At 41.6% G+C, this 24,439-nt stretch overlaps 1 protein-coding gene across 2 annotated transcripts in view; it reads right to left on the reverse strand.

Moving 5' to 3' along the window:
- The window catches only part of VPS39 (VPS39 subunit of HOPS complex), a 30,200-nt gene continuing 5,761 nt past the window's right edge, over positions 1-24,439 (reverse strand). For both annotated transcript variants that reach the window (XM_056851594.1, XM_056851593.1), the window contains 22 exons: positions 23,560-23,602; positions 22,728-22,822; positions 21,594-21,692; positions 20,411-20,503; positions 19,525-19,708; positions 18,998-19,118; positions 18,700-18,820; positions 14,973-15,102; positions 14,406-14,548; positions 13,783-13,926; positions 12,394-12,535; positions 11,057-11,143; positions 10,429-10,502; positions 8,066-8,164; positions 7,647-7,764; positions 6,947-7,075; positions 4,938-5,040; positions 3,190-3,235; positions 2,254-2,403; positions 1,824-1,958; positions 1,548-1,639; positions 1-263 (listed from right to left, as the gene is read on the reverse strand). In XM_056851594.1, the coding sequence (XP_056707572.1) occupies positions 188-263; positions 1,548-1,639; positions 1,824-1,958; positions 2,254-2,403; positions 3,190-3,235; positions 4,938-5,040; positions 6,947-7,075; positions 7,647-7,764; positions 8,066-8,164; positions 10,429-10,502; positions 11,057-11,143; positions 12,394-12,535; positions 13,783-13,926; positions 14,406-14,548; positions 14,973-15,102; positions 18,700-18,820; positions 18,998-19,118; positions 19,525-19,708; positions 20,411-20,503; positions 21,594-21,692; positions 22,728-22,822; positions 23,560-23,602 (2,424 nt within the window). In that variant the 3' untranslated portion in view covers positions 1-187. The remainder of the gene's footprint in view (positions 264-1,547; positions 1,640-1,823; positions 1,959-2,253; positions 2,404-3,189; positions 3,236-4,937; positions 5,041-6,946; positions 7,076-7,646; positions 7,765-8,065; positions 8,165-10,428; positions 10,503-11,056; positions 11,144-12,393; positions 12,536-13,782; positions 13,927-14,405; positions 14,549-14,972; positions 15,103-18,699; positions 18,821-18,997; positions 19,119-19,524; positions 19,709-20,410; positions 20,504-21,593; positions 21,693-22,727; positions 22,823-23,559; positions 23,603-24,439) is intronic.

Consider the following 24,439-nt stretch of genomic DNA (forward strand, 5'->3'; position numbering starts at 1 on the left):
AGGTCTATTTTCGTACTAAGCCAATATTGGCAAAGTACAAGTAGAGTCATCTGATGAAGCGACTTTGGACTCCAGTTGTTTGAAAGCATCAGGGCTCAGAAGATTAGAGAAGCCTTTGCTTGTTAAATCACCTCCTCTCTCTCCTTCCACATAAGCATCATAGTTCATGTTATGTAGGCCAATCCTTTCAGGTGTCTGCTGTACCCACTTCTTTGGAACAGAAATAATGCACAACTACTCCAGTGGGATAGTGGGCAAAGGCACTGTGGAAAGAAGAAAGTCAGTGTATCAGTTTAAGTATAGTTATGTTATGATTTTTACACATACACTTCACAAAAAACAAAGCTTTATTTTGTTATCTTTAGAAGAGCATAGATTTAGTACATTTTAACCTCAGGAAAGTACTAATTCTATTATGTCTGTATCAAAACTCCTCTGCTACTGTTCTTAAGGTTTTGTTGCAACCTCTTTCTTGTTCTTGTGTAGTACTGTGCTCTACAGCTGTAAACATACTTTTTAATAAGCAGTTTATAGAGCATTTGGATTTTAAAAACAGCTCAGAAAGCCATCCAAATTGTCACTAAAAAAAGTTGAAGTCACATGATTATCAGGACAAAACGTGACATTAAGCACATATATCCCAAGCTGCTAGCTCTTAAATTGGCTGTATCTCCATTGTGAGATATTTTATGTATTTTACGTATTTATGAATTTTTGGTATTTTATAAGTTTATACATATTTGCTTGTGTATTTGCTTATGGCTTTGTTAATGGGCAATAAATCAAACTCAATCAATTGTGAGATCACACAATGAATTTGATACATTCTGAAACTGCCTCAGCAGCCAAACTGATTCCAACTCCATTCCAATGTTCTTCTACAGAAATCTCTGCAAAAAGCAGGTTGAATAATAATCTCTATGTTAAAGGTAGTCCCCTGTGCAAAAACCAGGTCATTACTAACCCATGGGGGTGACATCACATCATGAAGTTTACTAGGTAGACTATGTTTACGGGGTGGTTTGCCATTGCCTTCTCCAGTTGTCTACACTTTACCATCAGCAAGCTGGATATTCATTTTTACCTACCTCAGAAGGATGGAAGGCTGAGTCAACCTTGATCTGGCTACCTGCATCGGGATCGAACTCAGGTCGTGAGCAGAGCTTTGAATGTAGTACTGCAGCTTACCACTCTGCACCACGGGGTTTTCTCATTTCTATGTTACAGGCTTATTTACTTTAGGGATGCTGCCTAACCTCACAACCCAGCATTGTTTACTCAAAAATCCTGTTTTGCTTCTGTCTTTCATGAATAAATTCTCAATTCTTGAGCCATTTTCGGTTTCCTTGCAACAAATGTTTACAGTTAAATGTATACAATGTTTACCTTTTTTGTGAATGGTGTATAAACAGTGCATAACATAAATGGTACACAGTGACATAAAAGAAACAAAACCAGTCAGGGACAAGAGAAATGAAAGTAAATGAAACAAAAATTGCCACACAAAAAATACATAAAAAAACAAACATGTTTTTATGTCCACATACCTATTTCCAATCTTTTTTTTACATACACTGCAAACCTTTTCCTCTGTGATTATACATTTTACTTGCTGGTGTACAATCCGTTCCTCCTGTATCTATGGGAAAAATAAGAACAATGAGCTAAAATGTCACATACAGGCAGCTAAAATGTCACATATTGTAGATTAACATGCTTTCTGATTACCAATGATCTCTTATCATTGGAGGCAGTGCCTCACACATACCAAGTATTTGTTTTAAATCTCCCTTTGATAAGCATGAATGAAGATTAATACATACTCTCAAGAATTCAGCGTGGAGAAGGTTCTTAAGAACTTGACTGAATCGCTTCTTCTGTGCATTTTCTTCAAGGACCTTTTCCAGGAAGATTCGGATCTCACTAATTTGAGTGTTGGCTGGGAGGAGATTTATTGCCTAGATACACAACAAAAAGAAAACTAATATGATACTTGGCACTAAAGTGTTTCCCGGAATTGGTTCCAGTGGTCTTACTGCTCCTCTGAACTTTATTTTTGCACTTCTACAGCATGGCCTCAAGCAGAGAAAAAGCTTCCACTCACATACTAATGTTCCATGCTAGAAACAGATTATTTGCTGTGTAGTGCTTGTCGAAGGAGAAGGGCTATTTCATGTAGAGAAGTCTGCTTCCTCATATAGAAGCATCACAACCTGTGTACCATCCACATCACCATTCTAAACATATCCTTACTTTGGTAGTGTCCAACTTGCTGTGATGAAGCTCCAAAACCTGCAGTGCAGCCTGGAGATTAGCTTGAGGCTCCAAAAGTTCCATTTTGATTGGTCCTAAGCAGTGGACACTAGGCGGTGAAAGGTACATACGGAGCAGAGACAAGTACACCTGTATGACACAAAATAAATCACTGCTGATAATTCCTTAGTGGTTTCACATCCAAACAGCACTAACAATACTGAAAAAGGGGTGGTGGGGACAAAACCAACCAACCTACCTACTAAGATCTGGCTACTGCATCCTAAATACTGTACCTGTTTTTAATACGAGAATGTGTTGGTTTATACATGAAAACTTTGTTTTCCACTATCTTTTCTTGTTTTTAATGCAATTGTTTAATTTGGCACAAAATATATCACCCACTATGCCAATTAATGAAAAAAAATGTGTTTCTGTAGCTATGCTAGCCCTTATACTTTCTCGTCGCTGGAATTTTGTTTCTTTGGTGTTCCAGAACATGGCTTTATGTCAGCCTGTACATTCATAAATGAAGACTGAACCAGAACACATATTTTGCCTTGTTTGTAAAGCACCATTGAAAGTAGAATCCACCAAGCATATTCTTCAGTATGGATCATAGAAGAATTATGGGTAAAGAGTATTTGACAGAGCTGCAAAAATATATGCTAATACATGGGGGTAGGAGAAAAGTATATTGCTGTGTATACAAAGTAGTTTTATATAACCGAGAAACTATATACTAACCCTGGCTTGTTTCTGAGGTCCTTACGAAACCCAAATCTCGCAAGCTCATTTGTTCATAATGTCTTCTTCCGTTTGGTTTGAACACCACTAATACAATTTGTTAACATTACAAACCTGGACAACTAAGAAAAGCATATTTTGTAAAATGTGCAGCATCAATTTGAAGATGATTAAAAATAAAATACTCACATCTTTGCTGCCATCTTTGCTTCTATCATAGTGTTTGTGACAGTAACTGAAACAGTATCAACAGGAAATTCACAGTGGTCAAAACCATATGACGGTTACTTGTTCAGACATATTAGCTAACAAGTACAAGATAATGCTAAACAGCATTTGAATGTATTTTTCATTTTGCAAATGAAAACTCAAGCGTGGCAACTTATGACCATACATCAAATACAGAATACTTTCTAGACTCATTTGTTTTTAAAGGTACCTTTACCTATTTCAGGAAATTATCTACTTGTGTATCAGTCATCAATGCACTTGCTAATTCCTACTTACTTTGTTATCTGTTGACAAAACTGCTTTAGTTCTGCCACTGGAGTGGCAGAAATCACAAGATTAATATTAAATTGGTCCTCAATAAGCCAAATGAAAAGTCATGAAAGAATATTTTGCTGGCAACTCCTAAACAGCTCTCCAGCACAAATCTGAGAAACTAATCAGTACTGCAGGCACCTGCTTGACGTCCCATCTCTCACTACAAGACAGTGCAACATTTAAACTGCAGTAATGTCAGCTGAACAGTAAGCCAAGGTAAGGTGGAAATGCGAGATTGCCGCTCACACTTTATATCCTCTATGTACTAACTGCAAAGTCAGCCAAATCTGAGGATACTTAAAGCCGGTGACTGCATCTGTGAACAGGCAAGACAGATCTTTCTACAAACCTGGAAAGGGTCCCAGGTTTGCAGAAAAATGAAATAAAAATTGGGGGGAGGGGTAACAAACCCAATACTAAAAGGAGCACCTGTGGTTTTAAGCAACAGATTCTCTCACCAGCTGTTGCTAAGCAACCACAGATTCCAGGCTTGGTTCTGTCAGTAAAAGACAGGGAAGGAGCAAGAGCCTTTCCAGGGCTGTTTTGTCCTTTGAGGGAGGACTCATCTGGGCCTGGCAACCACTGGGTGACTTGATACCACCTGATTTGCATGACTCAACTAGGCCTGGCTGCTTGCTATTACAACAGCCACCCTAGGAAAGCCAGTGGTGGTGCAGTAGTTAAAGCTTCAGAGGAGGGTCTGGGAAACCCAGGTTTGAATCCCCATCTTGCTCTGGAAGCTCACCAGGTCACTTTGGGCCAGTCATATTTTCATTCTAGCCTACCTCACAGGGTTGTTTCGAGGATAAAAAGGAAAAGGGGGGAATAATGCACGCTGCTTTGGTTCCCCCTGTGGAGAAAAGTTGGGTGTAAATGAAGTAAATAAATAATATTGCTGAAGATGGGAGGCACATAAAAAAGGCAGGCTGGTGAATGGCCGAGAAGGAGAGAATGTAGGGAAAGAGGAGAGGATATGGCGGTTGCCAGGAGGGTGGAAAGAGGAAATAGTGTGAGGAGGGGGATACAGGGGATAGTGAGGTGCCACCTCACAAGTTCTTGAGGGTTCCTTATGATGCAAATGGGCCTAGCCCAGTAGCCAGCACCACACAACTGGGCCACAGTTTTCCTAGGTAGAGGTGGTTGGGATGGGGGGAGAGGGAAAGGTGAAGACGAGGGGCAAATAAATGTAGGTTGGCAGTTGAGTGGAAGGAGACAAGGAAGCAGGAAAAAGGGAGGCTATGGAGCCTTCCAGGAAAGGAAAAGAGGAAATAGTCAGAGAGTGGGAAATGAGATACCTCCAAAAGTCCTTGCAGGTTCCTGCTTCTGTGTGTTAGGCAAACACCCAAACAAGTAAGAAAGAGTGATTGAAGTAGATCAAAACAACAACATACTTTTCAGCCATTTTGGTATCCTTCAGGATGTGCACATATATGAAGAGTGCCTGTTCATGATTTCCCATCCTTCCTAGCAGCAGGGCACGTTCTTCTAGAAGGCCTGAGAGCAGGAGTACAAAACAGCAGTTATTAAACTCAATGGCAACATCACCTGGCAAAATGGTCTATGAGACCAGGTTATGAAATTTAACAAAAAAAGAATGAACTAAACAGCAGCGAGTGAGGAGAAATACTTGCCTTGGTATATCTTTCATTACATTATAGGCACAGACTCAACAGCAAACTCTGACTATACTAGAGGTCAGTGGCAGCCACATCTGTTTATTCTACTGTATACCATTTCTCAGTTACCTATACTCTTCTTCTCAACATAGAGCCATTTTGGATGTTCATCTTGACACAAAGCTATCACCTTCTGTAGACTACAGGAGACATATTTACAAAGAGCTGTTACATACAGCAGCAGATGTTCTGTTAACAGGCCAGCAGAGAGATGAATAAGAATCCTTTCATTAATTACACTTAAGAATCCGTTAAGCACCTCTCCTTTACTTGAGATTCATTGATGACATTTTCTTTGTCTGGACTCATGGCAAAGAAGCCCTTGAAAGATTTCACCAGGCTTTCAACGACTTCCACCCCACCATCAATCTAACTATGAATTAATCCAAACAAGAAATCAACTTCCTAGACACCACAGTACGGATCCACGGGGGGGACACAAGCACCACATTGTACCGGAAACCGACGGATCGACAAACGTATCTACATGCGTCCGGCCACCACCCCAACCATATCAGACAATCCATTGTCTATAGCTAAGCCCTACGCTATAGTCGCATCTGCTCCAATCCTTCAGACAGAGATACACACTTGAGAGACCTACAGCAAACATTTTTGCAACTACAATATCCTGCTGATATGGTGAGAAAGATGATTGAGAAGGCCAGAATGATACCCAGACACAACTTACTACAAGATAAGCCCAGAGAGAATGACAACAGAACACCTCTGGTTATCACCTATAGCTCCCAACTAAAACCAGTCCAACGTATTATTAAGGACCTACAACCAATGCTGGATTGTGACACTTCCCTCGCTGAGGCACTGGGGGGTGGGGGTGTCCCTTTCTTCCTTACAGACAGCCGGCTAACCTAAAACAACTTCTCACCCATGATGATAAACTACTTAACAGGAACATGGACTCTGGCACCAAGGCCTGCAACAAACCAAGGTGCCAACTTTGCCCTCATATAGATTCTAGGATCATCATCTCTGGACCCACCAATGTCAGCCATACTATCTCAGGTTCATACCCCTGCTCATCTTCTAATGTGATTTATGCCACCACATACCAGCAATGCCCTTCCACAATCTACATTGTGGAAACAAGTCAGTCTCTTAGACAAAGATTAAATGGACATAAGTCTGACATCAGAAACCAAAATATTCAAAAACCAGTGGGAGAACATTTCAACCTTCTGGGACATTCTGTTGCAGATTTAAGAGTAGCAGTTCTCTTACAAAGGAATTTCAAAGGGTGATTGGAAAGAGAAACTGCTGAATTACAGTTGATATTCAAACTAAAGACAATGCATTTACCTGGGCTGAATAAAGACCTTGCATTCACGGCTCATTACCAATGCTGATTTCTCCACACCCATCTCTCCCCTGGACATCACAGACTCTTCTGCATACCACACCTAATCCCATCACGCCTGCTATTCACATTTACATACTGTTAATATTTACATACTAATGCTTGTCTGAATTCACTCTCCTCTACTTAAAGACAGATGGATTCACATTCTAGCTGTATCTGAAGAAGTGAGCTGTGGCTCACGAAAGCTCATACACTGCCAGAAAATACTTTTGTTAGTCTTTAAGGTGCTACTGGACTCTTGCTCTTTTCTACTACTTAAGAATCCCTTTGCATTCACTGAAATAAACATAACTGACTAACACCCAGTATGAAAAGATGTCAACATTACTAAACCACCTCTTACCATCAAAGGGAAAGTCGCTGATGAGATACTCGGCATCATAGCAACTGGAAGTCTCAAGAAAGAAAAGAAGCTTGCACCGATACTCTCCTAGTTCTCCTTCCTCTTCTCCAGCCGGCACTGGTGTTTTATCTGCAAGGCAAGAAGAACAGCATCTGTTAATAACAGAATATGAGCAACACAGCAAAATTAAGTTACCTAAAAAGCCCCATTCCTACTAGACGTTATGATACAAGAGCATTTCTCTGACTGATGCTACAAAACAGCAAGGCATTTCCGGATATATAAAAAAGCCCTTTTATTTTAAAAAAATGTCTGCATAAACTAAGAAACAAAATGTAGTAACATAGAACTGTGTGTGTGTGAAGTGCCGTCAAGTCGCAGCCGACTTATGGCGACCCCTTTTTGGGGTTTTCATGGCAAGAGACTAACAGAGGTGGTTTGCCAGTGCCTTCCTCTGCATAGCAACCCTGGTAATCCTTGGTGGTCCCCCATCCAAATACTACCAGGGCTGACCCTGCTTAGCTTCTGAGATCTGACGAGATCAGGCTAGCCTGGGCCATCCAGGTCAGGGCAACATAGAACTAGCAGCCTGGAATCTACAGACTTCACCCTTCCTGAAATATGTCTTGTTTACAATCTAGTTTTACAAAGTTTGGCTTGAAGTCTGTTAAATTTTAAGTTGAAGTAGACTATGAATTACCTGGAGGAAAAGAGGTGAGATACTCTTTCATTAAGTCTTGCACTTTCTCACAGTAAAGCTGAATTAGGCAGTTGTGGAATTCTGAACCAGCCTCTTCCCAGATATCGATTATATGTTCCTGCGAATGCATGTACATATCTGATGTAAGGAAGTTGATTGCAGAAGACTCTCCTCCTTCCACCAAAATGTGATCAAAACAGACTATTTCACTTCCATCCCTTCATTTAAGCTAGAAACAACCCCCAAAATAATGATTTAAAAGAACCTCATGGACGACCCACTGACATATTACAAATTTATTGTTTTTAAATTTATAAATACAATTCATTTAACTTCGCAAATTTATCAGACATGCCTAGAGATTTGATATGCAAGAGCTACTAATCAGAACAAAGCCCTTTGCTGCAATCTGCGCTTACCAAATAAGGAATAGCCAAGCTTTTAAAGTTCTCTCGCAGGAAATTAAGAACCTTTTCACGTGGGAGGGCTTCCACCTCAGGAAGATCTTCTGTAAATATCTGTCAGACAAAAGTTGAAGTCATAGGTTGATACAAGCATATCCACAATGAAACGTTTTAATTCACAGTAGCTCCCTGAACAATCAGCAGACAGCACACTATACAACGGGAGAGAGTTGCAATCCTGTGCAAAATACATTTATTTCAAAATATTTTGCACAGGGTAAGCTCTGGGTGATTTTTATTTTTAACTGTTTGGGTCTTCAGTATGGAACATTCAACCCACCAATATACTTTTTAAGCCAACCAACGAGACTCCTCTGTAAGTCTGCATGGTGTGGAGAAGCAGTTTACTTAACCAGGGATGTCGCTACATCAAACAAAATGAGCAGGGTTTCAGAAACTGAGGAAGTAACCCAGTCCCTGGCTGATATATATCTGGACCACAGTGAAATCCTAAGCAGAGTTACACCTTTTCTAAGCCCACTGATCTCAGCGGATTTGGTGGTGATGTTGGAAAGTGCCATCAAGTCACAGCTGATTTATAGCGACCCCGTCGGTTTTCAAGGCAAGAGATATTTGGAGGTGGTTTGCCATTGCCTGCCTACTTGTGGGCTGAGAGAGTTCTGAGAGAACTCTGACTGGCCAGGGTCACCCAGCAGGCTTCATGTGGAGGAATGGGGAATCGAACCCGGTTCTCCAGATAAGTGGATTTAGAAGGGTATAAACTCTGTTTAGGATCACAATGTCAGTCAGCACAATTTGATACTATTTTACCTATGTTCAGCTAGTGATCACTGTGACAAATTAAGGAGGCATACGATTAATGTAACATACTTACTAAGGTGTTCAATGATCATACCCAGTATTTAAAATATGCCTTCATATTCTTAAAAAAAAAAAAAAAACCATTCTCCTGAAGACAAATCACCCAACATCTACAGGTAGTCAGCCTTTCCTACATCGTCAGTCTTTTCATGAGAAATGCACAACACAAGGCCAGAGATTGCTGGTGATGATCCTTTTCTCCTTTCAACTCGCCCTCACCACCACTAGCAAGTTACTCTCTATAATCTCTATTAAACATAAAATGCATGATTTAGTCATCCAAATAAAACATCCTGTGGCACTGTAAAGGCTAACAGAAGCTTTTGTGAGCCGGAGCTGTTAAAAGGTGCCCCAAAGATAACTTTGACTGCAACAGACTAACACAGCTGCTCTCTCTGGGACTTCTTTAGCAGTCATCAAAGCATCAAATAGATGGAGAATAATGGAGAAATCGATGCAGCCCCAGCCAACTTTATCTTATCAAGACAGAATTACTTGGGCTAGTTTACTATTTTGGAACTCCAAAAAACCTATTTGTTTTTGATTAATCTACTCTAAAGGAAAGGCAAGTAAGGAAAAGCGAAACAGGTTTTCAAGAAGATAAAGGAAAAAACTAACAGAAGGACCGTCCAGCTGTTACATTAGATGCTGTTGTGTAAACTTGCTACATGTGTAACAGAGGCGTGCAATTCAATGTTAAGGGACATCTTCCAATGAACTAATGAGAGAAACCCTCACGGTAGGCCCAATGTTTCATTCAACCCATTCTGCAGATTTGTTTAGGAGCTTTGGGGGGGAGGATGTATGTGGCAGTAGGGTTGAAACTGCCCCAGCTGTTAGAAAAACATGCCACATGGGAACAGTTGCCAATTTAAAGTGGATTCCAGGTTGAGCTCGCAACATTACTTCATTTATACCCCACTTTTCTCAACAAGGAGGACCCAAAGCAGCTTACATCATTCTCATGTCCTCTATTTTATCCTCAATAATAACCCTCTGAGCCCTGACCTGGATGGCCCAGGCTAGCCTAATCTCGTCAGATCTCAGAAGCTAAGCAGGGTCAGCCCTGGTTAGTATTTGGATGGGAGACCACCAAGGAATACCAGGGTTGCTGTGCAGAGGAAGGCATGGGCAAACCACCTGTTAGTCTCTTGCCATGAAAACCCCAAAAGGGGTTGCCATAAGTCGGCTGTGACTTGACACCACTTTACACACACACACACCACAACCCTCTGAAACATGTTAAGCAAAGTGTGAGTTCAGTTGGCCCAAAGTCACCAAGCAATCTGCCATGAAAAAGTGGGGATTTGAACCATCTTCCAGAGGCTAGTCCAATGATCTAACCACTACACTACACCACACCTTCAATATGTTCAAACTGACCAAGGCAAAATGCTACTGCAGCCTACTTAGTTCCATTTGCTTTCAGAATAACAAATGGGAAGACCTTAATGCTTTGGCTTCTTTTATTTTCAAATATTAGCAAGTGTACTTACTTTCAGTCCATCTTCAGGGAAGTCTCTAAGCACCCAAACAGAATAGGCAAATATTAAGTTCAAGTTCTCCGCGCCTGGAACAAGAAACAAAACAGACGGCAACTTAAGAACCGGTTTTCATGAACAGAGCAAGATGCACATGACAGCTTGGCACATCCCCATATGCATTCCCTATACACTGACTGGAGTTTGGCTGGATATACTGCAGAGTGCACTAAAAATTCTCCATTGAATTGGGCCTGGAAACATGTAGCTAAAGGGTCTTTTAGGGCTTTTAATTCAAAGCCCTAAAAAGACCTAGAGCACCTCAGAAAGTTCCTTCAGCCATACAAGCATCATCACCTTATGAGATGTGAAATCTGAAGAAGGAAGCAAAGGAAGGGAGGTTAGTGGCTTCAGAAGGCAGGGTCCAATGCAACACGATGACTTAGATCCACCAGAGGCTGGGTTGATGGCTATAGCTGCTGTTTTATCCAACAAAGTGAAAACCAGATCTAGATTCTAATTTTATGAAATCAATTAATCTGGATATAATTACCAACAATAACTTGTAAGCAAGTTTTAACAGTTTTTATGAGCTGCCTTGTCTGGAGAGTGGAAATAAGATTTAGAGGTTAACTTCACTCACCCAAATGTTGCAAGTACTGCACTGTCCTCTCGTGGCCCTTCAAAGGTGAGTTGGCTTTCTTTGACTGATCCACTAGCACCTGCAAAGCTTTAGCAAAACAGAAGAAAGCACCATGGAGATCATCCCTTAGGTTAAGCGGCTTCCTGACTTTCCTCAAGACTAATGTTCCTTAACTAACACAAAACAAAAATGTTTACCACCAGCACAAACTAGAGGCGGTCGGTTTCCCTCTGTGCTGAAACACAACTCATTCAGTAAGGAACAACCACACTTAATTAAAAAGTTGAAGACCTATGCAGTATCATTTCCACGCTACCGCCAAACATTTATATCCAAGTCTGGTCATTAACACTGTTTTTGTGATGAAGCAAAAGCTCACATGGGAGCGGGGGAAATTCTGTCAATTCTCATTTCATGCTCAAGCACCACCACAGCCCATACAGGTAAAGGGCAACCTGAACTTCAGAAGGAGTAGCAGCACAGAAGGCTGCAAGAGAAAGGCAATGTCCATGGCCAGCGCCTGGCCCAAACCTCTGCTCCCACCCACCAGATATCACACAGCTCTCCCCGCACCCAGTTAATGCTGCAGAGGCCAGGTAACAGCTTGCATTTTACCTGGGGTCGGCAAGAGCCCAGAGACGCGGAGAGCAGGAGGAAGCCATGCCACTCAACAGTGGCATGCCCAGCACCTCCCCGTGAGCCAGGGCGACGTCAGTGTCCCTGCAGCTGATGGCGCTGATGGGCGTGGCAGCTGGCAGACCCGCTGGCACCAAGGGAGGAGCCCCCATGGAGCCCAGCATCATCGGGAAGGGCAGCCGTCCTTCAAGGAAGTCCTGAAGGAGTGCTGGCTTCTTGCCGTTCCTCCGCAGCCCGAGGGCAGAGTTGGAGTGAGTCAGGCCTGGTTAGGGGCTGGGTCAGAGCCCAGTAGAGATAGGCAGGGTTGGGAAACCATGGGGAAATGGAGGGGGAAGGAGGGAAGAGCGTGGTAAGAGAGGGAGCCACCTGGAATTGGCCAACAGCAGCAGAGGGAGGTGGGGAGAAGCCAGGGACAGGTCTAGGGATGGAAGGGCGGAGTGGTTGGCCCTATAAAGAAGGGTCAGCAAGGCACGTTGGGGAGGACAGCAGAGGACGGGGCCACTCCAACACTTGTGGGATGGCTAGCCATAGCAAAGGAGAGGAGGGACGTCTTGTTCCCCTCTTGCATCTGAGGCCTACTGGAGAAACAAAGAAGCTAAAGGATGCAATGGCAGAGGGCAGCACCGCTCAGATGGAGGGGCATGAGCACCATAGGCAACTTGTTCCATTTGTAGAAGTCTTGGATCCAAACCACCACTTACCTTTGTCATGCAGACCTTTCTTCTCATACAGTATGATCAGCTCACTGTATTTGTGGGCTTTCTTGAGCACAAGCTCACTTTCCTCTATGTGGCAGTGATTGTTCTCCAGGCGCAACAGTGGTGCCACTAGGGCTACGTTGGTCTGCCAGTAGAGAGCAGTAATTTAAGGGAATCAAAAACAGCTCATCATGTACCAAAAAAACCCACTAAACTGCAAATCAAGGAAAAGAAGGTATTTACGCCAACAAAATATTAATTAGGAGATTTAATATAAAACCTTTCAATAAGCAGAAGAGGGTTATACATTTAAGTGAGGATCAAAGCAAAAAACAAAGCTGAAAATAAAATGGCAGAGTCAAAGCAACCGAGTTTTGTGGCACCACCATACAGACTAACAATATTGTGTTCCAACATAAAGCTTTCATGAGACAAAGCCCACTTCTGAAGTGTTTGGCTCTGGTCCATGAAAACATATGCTGGAATAAAATTTTGTTAACTTTTGAAGGCGCCATGAAACTCTTGCTTATTTTTGCTGCAACAGAGTGACAAGGCTAACACTCTGGAATTATCTTCACTTGTGTGTGTGTTATGTGTTAAGTGCCATCAAGTCGCTTCTGACTCATGGCGACCCTATGAATCAAAGTCCTCCAAAATGTCCTATCTTTGACAGCCTTGCTCAGATCTTGCAAATTGAGGGCTGTGGCTTCCTTTATTGAGTCAATCCATCTCTTGTTGGGTCTTCCTCTTTTCCTGCTGCCCTCAGCTTTTCCTAGCATGACTGTCTTTTCCAGTGACTCTTGTTTTCACTTACAGACACATAAAATGAGATCTCAAGGAACTGTGAGGGAACCTGGCTTCCTCCTGGCACGGAGGTGGCCAAAAACGCATAAAACCCGCTGAAACCTGACTCACTTTTCTCTCATTCTGTCCCCCCCACACACTTCAGGATGCCGGTCTGCTTTTTAATTACATTATTATTAAAAAGTGTTGCATGAGAGTATTTATCTGTTCATTCATTGCCTTATTAATTAAAAAGGAAACTTTTAAGCGCAAATGCTCTGCTGATGTGGGGAGAGGAACATTAGTTCCTGTTGACATCATGGAAGGATCAGTTAATCAGCAATGAGCACAGCTAGTTTCTTCCTCAAAACTTATGGAATTATTTTGTCCCCCCTTTTTCCCCCATGATAAAGAAATGTATGTTTGGGTCAACTGTAAGGACAGCCCTTCTAGAGCAACCTCACTGTTCAGTCCTTAGTCTTACAGTCTCTTACAGAGACTTAGTCTCTGTAAACTCACAGAGGACCTTAAACTCAATTTAATTTTTTGATACCATTCCTAATGCTTGACATGCAGCAGAGGCCCGTCTACCAGAAGCAGAGCACTCACATGGAGATAGCATTTCAACAGGGTTGTGTCAATGATCTGCAGCAGCTTCTTCTTGGATTTGATGGTGGGGATGCCATCCATGAGGGGTGAAGTGCTGGACTGATGGTCTGAGTCATTCAGTTTCTTCACCAACTGACTTCTTTTCTGAAGACATTCAGAGTCAGAGTCAAGAGGAGCAAATGTCAAACCTCTCCTATATTGACTTAGAAAGGGGGGTTGCTACTGCAGCCTTGTTACTCAAATGTATTTGCTTATTCACTCTGGCCTCTCCCATTTCTTTCAATTAGTTTGTCAGCCTTGTCCCCTCCCCTTTTATTATCTCCTCCCACTGTCAAATCTAAATTATAAACTCTTTGGGGAAGAGATGTGTCTTGTGCTGTACGAACAGCAGCAGCAAGTAATCAAACAGATGAGGTAGCAACCAAGACAGCGATTTATTTTAAAGAATGTCCATGTGAATATTTTGACACCTCATCAGATCAACGTTCACCACCTATCGGTTCACCTAACATTTATAAAGAATGTCCAGTAAGATGCAGTCTCATTACTGACCAATGACATATAATTCACATAAACAGCCACTACCAACAGCAGGATGTCCACCGTAGGTGTTGACTTCTTACCTGAGTTAAGTAATCTATAAGTGCCAAATGTGCTTTCTCCAGTTCTGCTGGAGAGAGAATGGGCACAGGATTGGGATATTGGAGCTGTTTCTTGTAATCACTAGGCAATAGTTCAGGATACAGTCCCATCACGTGTGTAGGATCTAAACAAAATACACAATTTAAGACGTTTGTAGTTCTGTTCCCAGAGAAATAATGTTTCCTCTGAGATCAAGGCCTCTGAGAGTATTAATTAAGGAATCCTGCATCTCACCATCCTAACAATGATATGCATATCCTGTCCTTACATGGAGCCCTCGGTAATCTCCTGTCCATAATGCTAACCAGGTCCATGCCCACAGCGCTTCAGCAAAGATATAGAATCTGGTGTTCTCAAACAAGCCAGCACTTACAGAGCATTTGCACTTATACTTTACCAGGCCAGCAATTTCACTTTTGAAACTTCAATATGAACAATTAAAGAGTCCAGGCATTCTGAGAACTCACTTTATATACAAGTTCAACATTGGAATTCAGAGGTTACTATCATCTCCCATACCCACCCTCCTTCAAATCCAAGCTAGTTACCTGTCCCAAGCTTAGCAAAGACCTGCATAGATTCATCAAAGCGTTTTTGGCAAAAGAGATTGAAGGCATAGAGATTCTTAATATGATGGATCTGCTGTTGCTTTTCATTATCGGAGTCATCTTTCATATCCTAACAAGTATAAAGATAAGAAAAATATTTCGGTCAAATGCAATTAAGAAACATTAACAGGGAATTTTTAAATAAGATAGCTTGATTATTAAATCAGAGAATGAGATAAAAGAGCGCAAATATGTATGCTCTTGAACACCACATGTTATTTTGAACACAGAACTAGCAAAAAAGCAGGCAGAGAAGCCAAGAAAAGAAAGGGAAGTACATATCATAAAAAAGAAAGGGAACTACGTATCATAAGACAGACATCATTCTCTTTAAGGCACCAAGCAAAATTACTAGAGGAGCAGCTGAAGAATCATGTTCACTTATTGACACAAATGAGGAAAGCAGAAGAAGCAATTGTTAGTACAATTGTGAAGGTTAAGTCACGTAGGCGAGTAACTTCACAGTACAAGGAGGAAACACTGACATGACTCTTGTACAAAGGCATCAAAATAAATGGTTCACAGAGTACATCTGTGGCCCGTACAACATTTGTGGAATCACAAAATACCACTAATTTGAAACAGAAATGAAGACCTCCTGCTGCTTTGAATATAGTGCTCAAACAGGATACCTTTGTTTTGTATCGTTTTGTATCCTGCATAAATTAACTACTCATAAACCGTGTTAAGAAGAGTATAGAATATATCTATAACCTCCACTTAATATCCACTCCTTACTCTATTTCTGTACTATTAGTTTGTACAGTATTTAGTCAAATGCAAGACTAGGGGTTTTTTTTCCTCTCAGGTATGCCAGTAAAAAGAAGAGGGGGAGCCATCTTATTTTCCCCTTAGAACAGGGGTAGGGAACATCAGGCCCGGGGGGGGGGGCGTTTATGGCCTGCAAAATTATTTGGTCTTGTCCTTCCTGGGTCCTGGCAGATCTCTAGCTCAGAAGGATATAAGACTGGTGATGCACAACCTCCCGCATACAGGAATAGTGTCTATTCAAGGCGAATGTGAGTTTGTTTTGCCTAGAAAATGAACCTTTTCCCCCCCTTGCAGAAGAGTCATTAGCTATGGAGCTGCTAGGACCGCCCAAGAAACTGTGTTAACCCTTTCCCACCCGGGCCATGGAGAAACGTATTCCCTCTGTACTACAAGAGGGCTGTGGGCAGAAGTGGCAACAGTGGAGGGGTTAAAGGGGGCAGGGCCAGAATGCGTGGAGGGGGGGCGAGTTCTTAGCCAGTGTGTCCTCATTTCACCCCTGCAGGCGGAGGTAGCAGGAGCCAGCTATAGAATCCGGACCCGACCATGCGGAGCAGGAGCAACTCCGGCGTGTGGTTGGACGGCTACAACCAGATGGTGCAACAGACCATCCTGTGCCACCAGGTGGGCGAGTGTGCCACTGGTTGGATGCCTGCCCGCTTGCCCGCACGGGGGGGGGGTCATTTGGGGCAGCTGCCTGTTTGGGGCTTGGTCAGCTAATTTTTACATTGATAATTTGTATGGCCCACGAATGATGTTATAAATATCCAAATGGCCCTTGGCGGAAAAAAGGTTCCCCACCCCTGCCTTAGAAGGTATGGTTATGTCCAGTAATATGTGTTTCTGTATATATAACATGGAGATGTTATATATATTTAGGATCATCTTCCTTTCAAGTAAATACCATATGTCACCCATTAGGCTCTGACTGATGTATAATATTCCAACGTGGTTCAGATGACTTTACTGCAGCAAACCTACCTCTAGACAGAATATCTTGTCAAGTGCTAGAAAATTCTTTTGCAGGGATAAGAGCTGCAAAATCTCCAAACTTTGCTATTCTACATAAGCAGTCCCCACACAACTATAGTCAGAGCGATACAGATTATAGCTTGTTGTGAGGTGTTCAAATTTGAATGCTGTTTACATGCAAACACCCTACTATTATTGGGGTGCTCTCTCAAGTGCAAACTGCCCGCAGGCTTACCTACAGTTATTTGTTAAGTCAGCAGAGATGTGGTCAGGGCTAAGCAAGGATCCAATTTAGCCCAGGACCTGAAACCGTATTCAAAACATAACTTTGAAATAGGGTTAAGCAGGAAGCCTGATTAGCTGTAGCTTTTGTTAACACCGTTGCTGATGTAGAAGCTAACTTTGGTTAAGCCTGGCAGCAGTGATGGCTTGGATCAAGTGATCCTGCGGCCTGCTCTTGAGAGTTTAACCTTAAGTAACTGGCAACATTCTGTCTAGAATGGTCCAAATGCCTTTGTTTTTTTGTTAACAACACCTTCACTACATGCCATCTCACAATTACTGCACCACAAAGAGAAAAGTGACCTGTGTGATGCTCAAAAATATATATATGCCACTGTAAATGTAACCAATATATGGTAACCAAACTGCATGTGATAGATAGGGATTTACAACATTAAACCTGGAAAAGTGGCCACTGACAGCATCACCTTGAACACAAGCTATATTTAGACCAATGTTGCAGAGCATCTGAATGCCACTGAGTAGCCATACACTCTTCTCTTTCTCCAAAATAAACTTTATATAAACAGGATTGTGCCACAATCCTGCGATTAAGAGCATATAGAACGATGTACGCTAGAAATTCAGTAACAGAATCCAGAACCAAATCCAAGTCATGATGACAGTAAAATCTAGATTTATGCAACTGTCGCGAGAATTTTTTTGTATTGAACATTAGTTCATATTAAAAATATTAGTTTATATTAAATGAGTTTGGGTTAAAAATAACCACACTTATATCTTAATATTATAACCTATAGCCACACGAAGACCTGACTTTTTAGCTGACCCCAGTTTCCAATTTAGGGCCTCTGATCTTAAAGGAAATTGCAGGCTAGGAGCTAGGTTACCCAAAAGAAAACACACCAGGATGCTTGTAATTGTTTAAGGAGAGAACGGACATTTGGTCCGGCAGCAATCTATCTGCTAAATTGGGGGAACTTGTCACAAACAAATTGTCAGAGACTCTGTTGAAAATAACATTCTGGGAACAGAAAGCTTCAAAGGAAAAACATGGCAAGCCTATCTCCAGGAAAACATGAAAAGAGGGCTGTTGTAAAAATCTTTCTCCCACAGTTTTACCTATAAAAGAGCCTCCCAAAATCCTGGTATTTTGTCATTCTAGGGAAAGAGATCAGGCTTCCCAGTTGTTGCCATCTCTCTCTCTCTGGAATTGACCCAGAGGCCTCTGTAATTGTTTGTCTGTAATTGTTTGTCTTGCATGTGTGTAAGTTTTGTTATATTCTGTCATATATATATATTCAGTTAAGTACTGTTTTTTCTCTTTGCTTTATATTTCCTTTTTAGTATAATAAAGCTGCATGATTTACTTTATCTGTTCTGTGTGCTGTGTAAGAATGTTTCTCCAGATCTCTCTGGGTTGCTTGTTGGTAAGTGAAGCAGGCAGAGAACCATGCACAACGAACTAAGGTTTTTGCTAAGCTTTGGTGAGTAGGCTAGCAGAGATTTTCCATTTACATCAAGGACCGAGGGAGAGGGCAAAGGGAAAATTCTTCCAACAGCAACATCTGAAGGGCCAAAGGAAAGAGGATTTAAACTCATGGGTCCCGCAATAGTGTTTAGAGGCAGTTTACAGAGGTGAACAATCAATACAGACACAGATCGTCTCCAACCCACCACTTACTGCCAACTGCAGAGCCAATTCAAACTGCTTATCTTGGAGAAGCTGCTGAATTTGAGTTGCAATGGAAACTGGAATAAGTCGCCAAACAAAATGATTGCTGGCCACATACACAATATTTGTACTGGAAAAAAGAAGACGAAAAGACCACTTAGCAACATTCCATAATAAAATGGAAGATGTACACTCCACAGATATTTAAAAGATTAAGAAGTCAAACATGGCTGATTTGGTATAGAAATGTACACACGGCAACACAGTTCACAAGGATAGAAAGGCAACTAAAATAAAATAATCATACCCTCCTGAAGTAATGAACCGTGGCCTCTGCAGCTCTATACTCTGTACCAGGAGACGGGGCTCATAAGTACGAATCTCTACATACCTTGGCAGTACTGCCACAATATATGGAGGTTGATGCTCTGTTTAAGAAATGCAACAATCAGCAACAGTATATGGTAGTGGATCAATGTCCCCTATAGCTATGTTCGCAAATGTTAAATTGCTTCCATAAAAATTACTTTAGCCTTTGCTCTGCTTGTTGCTGTAAACGGTTGTGACTTTTGATTGTGCACTAAAAGCACTTTACCAAAGTAGTTTTATGTCCACTTTAATTAAAGGAAAACCAAAGCACAGAAGGTGAATTTAAACTACACCATCCGTAATAGAAGTGAACGGCAGTCACATTTCCATATTGTCTATTACACAGAACAATGAGAAGTTAATACTGTTTGTCAAGCCAATTTAAGTTGCTTGACTCACATGAGATTGTTATGGGAGAGGGCAGTTGCCTTTGGATTAAGTGAGTATGAAGAACTAGATAATTACCCATGGCTATTGGGATATCAGTCCAGTTCAAGGCACATTTCTGTGTACACATCCCTTCTTCATTTAGCACAACAGTTAGATCATCTTGGCCTACAGCAACTTTGCCACCAGCCAAAGGGGCTACTAGTGGCTCAAGCTGCTTTCCTGTGGGGAAGAGTTCTTTGATGGATCCTTTTCCATCCACCTGTGAAAGAAAATCACAATTCATCATACCAGCTGAACAAACCACCACCACCACAGAACAGCTCTTGATAGTGCAAAATATGTGTCCTCACCCCCAGTAACCCACACACAAATATTACTTGACTACAGCTTTTAGAAGTGAACGTTAAAATGAACCTCTGGATTCAGGAGCAGAATGCTAGCAAGTATCAGTTGTTGTGAGGCAACAATCTTCTTGTCTTGCTGGTGGATTTCCCAGGGATGTCTAGTTAGCCACTGCAGGTAACTGCAGGATGCTAGAATAGATGAAACACGCAGTAGGGCTCTTCTCATGTTATTATGAGCTAAAAAACTGTACATTTGACATCTACCTGCTTTCTGGGAACACCCAATCATGAACAACTCACAAGGGCTATAATAAGGCCATCATGTGGAAAGTGCCATCAAGTCAGTCAACTTATGGCAACCCTGTACAGTTTTCAAGGCTCAAATGAACTGAGGTAGTTTGCCATTACCTGCCTCTTCATAGCAACCATGGACTTCTTCGGTTGTCTTCCATCCAAGTACTAACCACAGTTGACCCAGCTTAGCTTCCTAGATCTAATGAGATCAGGCCAACCTGGGTCATCCAGGTCATCATTCTGAACTGCATTTAGGTAATTCATGCCTTTCTCCGAAAAAACAACATTTCTTTCTCTTGAAAAGTTCAAAATCTTGTTCTTACCCTTATTATATAGTAGTCCCTCTTGAAACCCACACAGATAGAATTTTTACACCATGCCATTGACTTGGGTACATCTGGCACACTTAAGTCGCCCTGTACAGCAAAGATAGGAAAAAAGCCTTTTTGACTGTCATTGGGATTTTCAGCACTGTACATCACTGTGGTAGCTTGTCCTATATACTCAAAACATGCATATGGCAGAATTCCTTGCCCAAGCTTCCATTTTAGTCATCTCTCCCAAAGCAATCTTGATAACAAAAAATTAAACATAATGATGTTTGAGATCTACTCTTTAAACAAAAAACAGGAACACTTAAGATTCTTAAGTTGTTTTCTAAGGGTTTCCTATCTGGGGTCAATTCTAACATTTTTTTCCTCTCTAGAGAAGAAGCAACAGGTGAAAAAATATTAAATGGGAAGGCAAAACCAATCATAGCTTTTCATTATTTATGCAATCAAAAGCTTGGCTGTACTGTATGACACAGATGTTGTTCTGAAATTCTCCCATATGCTCCAACCTACTCCCAAACAAACCTACCTGCCACATTAAGATCTTCCTTGGAGACCCTTGTTTCTCCACTATATAGGAGGTACAGTTTCTCCACTATATAGGAGGTACAGTTTGTGGCTAAGTGGCACTGGGCTTTCTCAACACCAGTGACAAGACTATGGAACTCTTCTCTTTATATATTTAGGAACAAGGTAAAGATGGTGCTTTTTAGGACGGCTCCTGAGGACTAGAGACTCTCTTGCTGCTTCTGCTTTTCAATTTGTGGTTCATTTCTGCCTCTTCTTGTTATGTTACTGGCTTATGTGTTGCTCTCTCTCTATATATATATATATGTATGTGTGTGTGTGTGTGTGCGCTCACATTTTTAACCAATATAGTTTGTTTTAATTGACAGTTGGTAGCTGCCTTGGCAATTTTGTGAAACTAAAGGGTGGGATAGAAATATTATAATAATTTCAACAAATAAATAAGGAACAGCTGTTCCCTGTGAGTTGCTACCTGACATTAGCCTAACTCCTAACCTGCAGTTGAACCTGAATTACTTTACACGTAGTTGGTCTTGCTCCATTGCTGCATGCTGCACAACTCTAAAACTGAAGCTAAAAGTAGCTAGCATTAAAAACAAAGAGAAGTTTCTTCTTATGTCAAGAGGGAACCTAGGACTAAACTCACCTGCAGTTCATAGAATTCTCTGTCTTTCCAATAATAGAGCTGTAGCTTCTTTTTCACCGCTACGCACATCCTCAGGACTTCTTCTCCCGTATCAGAGTACTGTGAAACAAAATAGAGTCTAGGTATTAATGTTGGAAGGCTAGCTGTACTCAGAGCCAAAACACTACAAACAGCACCCTAATACTGTTACCAGAGTCTTCCTATTATATTATTTTGCCTATGTTATTTGGCATCTAACATTCAGTGTTTTCAGAAATGGGAATTTTTTTGCAAGGAGCTGAGAAGTAACAGGACAAGACATGGCAGCAATCTTCCAGCTCTGCACTATATCTACGTAAGTCCCTGACTGATAGTAAACATGAGCTGCAACAGTAAGTGGCAACATAAAGAGCAACAAATAAACAAAGAGACACCTCAAGGAAGTGTCTTCCTGGCCTCGTCAATAGGGTTGCCAAGTCCCTCTTCGCCACCAGTGGGAGGTTTTTGGGGTGGAGCCTCAGGAGGGTGGGGTTTGGAGAGGGGAGGAATTTCAATGTCATAGAGTCCAATGGCCAAAGCAGCCATTTTCTCCAGGTGAACTGATCTCTATTGGCTGGAGATCAGTTGTAATAGCAGGAGATCTCCAGCTAGTACCTGGAGGTTGGCAACCCTACTCATCAACTGGCTGCCAACTGTCATCCCCAGTAGCCTTAGAAACAACCAAGAGAAAAACAGGTTGGCCACAGACCACAGTGGAAAGCGCCTATTCCAGTCTGCTTCTAGCTCTTCCTCCTAGGATACCGAGGTTTTTGACTTCACTGGCCTATACAGAGGTCAGCTGGGAATGCAAATGAGCTAAATGTTTGATGCCTGATTAGGCCGCTTTCACAAAACTGTAATTGTGGTGTGATCTTGTTCCAAGCCAGGATAGATTCAAGCCCCCCACGCCCCCATGCAGAAACTGCCATTAATGACAAGAAGTATAGGACTCATTCATTGTAAAATCTTTTCCCAAAGTTTGAGTTAAAGATGTAATTAACAATCTACATCTTATCTGTTTCATTTTCATTTCACACGATCAAGTTCTCAAACGGCTGTCAAAGTCAGGACCCCTTTCAGGACTGGAATATACTCAGGTCCTCCTCTTGTACTTGCCTGCAGGTCACAGGTGAAGAGAGTTGCTCCCTTAGCCTTGGAAACTACTGTGATCTGTTGAAATGTCAACAGATCATGAACATAAATGCTGTTTTCTGTTTGGGGGAAAAACAGCAAAATTATCGTTGCACCATAAAAGAATTAAGTCAAAATTCCTTCACCTCTCTCAAGCCACTTTCAAAGTTGAAAACAGACAACAAATGTTTTCAATAAATAGACAGACAATTAAGATTTCTTTAACCCAAAGGGTGTATAAGATGTAATGGTGCAAACATTTCTTACTGCCTCGCTGATTCCAAGGTAACTGCTGAAAAATTTATTTATACCACAGTTTTCTTCCCAATGGGCACCCAAAGCAGCTTATTACATTGTTTCCTCCTCCTACATTTCCTCCTCACACAACAATCACTCTGTGAGATAGGTTATGCCAAAAGTGCGTGACTGGCCCAAGGTTACTCAGCAAGGTTTCATGGCAGAATACGGATACAAAGCTGCATCCCCAGAGCCTGGTCTTACACTCTACCCACTACACAGTCTCTCAAAAATGTTGCTAAATTGTTCAGTTGCCCAAGAGTATAATTGTTGGCGGGCTAAATGATGAAAAAGTGCTATGAACTGCTAGACAAATTTATCAGCAAAAAGATATAATTTAAGAACTTTTTAAAAAAGTTATTGAATAATATAGCTATATCAGGGTCAAAAATGTTCCACTTATGTTGAAAGAAAGGACAACATAAGTTAAACAGATCAAGGAAAATCATGCTCAGCTGACTAAATGACTCCTTGCCTCAGAATAGAAGTATCTCAAAACTCAAATAGTTATTTCACTTACCTAACAAACTAACCAAAATTTTGAACTGGGGCACAACATGAATCTAAAAAAAGAGATAATATTGTAAATGATTTGCATTCAAAGCTTTGCTAAAAACTAAATTTACTTATCGAAACAAGGGACTCAAACCAGGGGTGCATCTGATCACTATGCAGGCTACCTTCCTCCAGCGAAGTGACTCTACGCTGATAGCAATGAACTATGTGATGAAGCAATCAGAGAAGTGGGTTGGGAAAATTTACAAACCACAAAGTTCCATTATTTTTCCCCAAGGGGAAATACTTCTCCCTTGGCAGAGGGCCTTCTTTTCCCCAAAACTGTAAAGAGACCTACATCTTGTATCTATTGGAGACACACTGGAATGGACAACTAGCTTGGAAGGAAAGTGTTTGAAAAATTTCACTGCACCCCTCCACCAGTTCTCCCCTCAATCTGAGACCACCCACAGATATTTTATTTAATAAAAGGGAGGGAAGGGTCACCAAATTGCATAAAGTGTGCTGTTCCACACCCAAGACAGCTCTCTGTTATTTAATGCTGGCTTTTCTTGCAGCGTTAAGAGCCCCGTGGTGCAGAGTGGTAAGCTGTAGTACTGCAGCCCAAGCTCTGCTCACAACCTGAGTTCAATCCCAATGGAAGTTGGTTTCAGGTAGCCGGCTCAAGGTTGACTCAGCCTTCCATCATTCCAAGGTCGGTAAAATGAGTACCCAGCTTGCTGGGGGTAAAGGGAAGATGACTGGGGAAGGCACTGGCAAACCACCAAGCAAACAAAGTCTGCCTAGTAAACGTCGGGATGTGACGTCACCCCATGGGTCAGGAATGACGTGGTGCTTCACAGGGGACAACCCTTACCTTACTTTCTTGCAGCAATTATAACAAG

Source organism: Euleptes europaea, chromosome 6 (assembly GCF_029931775.1).
Source record: "Euleptes europaea isolate rEulEur1 chromosome 6, rEulEur1.hap1, whole genome shotgun sequence".
Classification (NCBI taxonomy): domain Eukaryota; kingdom Metazoa; phylum Chordata; class Lepidosauria; order Squamata; family Sphaerodactylidae; genus Euleptes; species Euleptes europaea.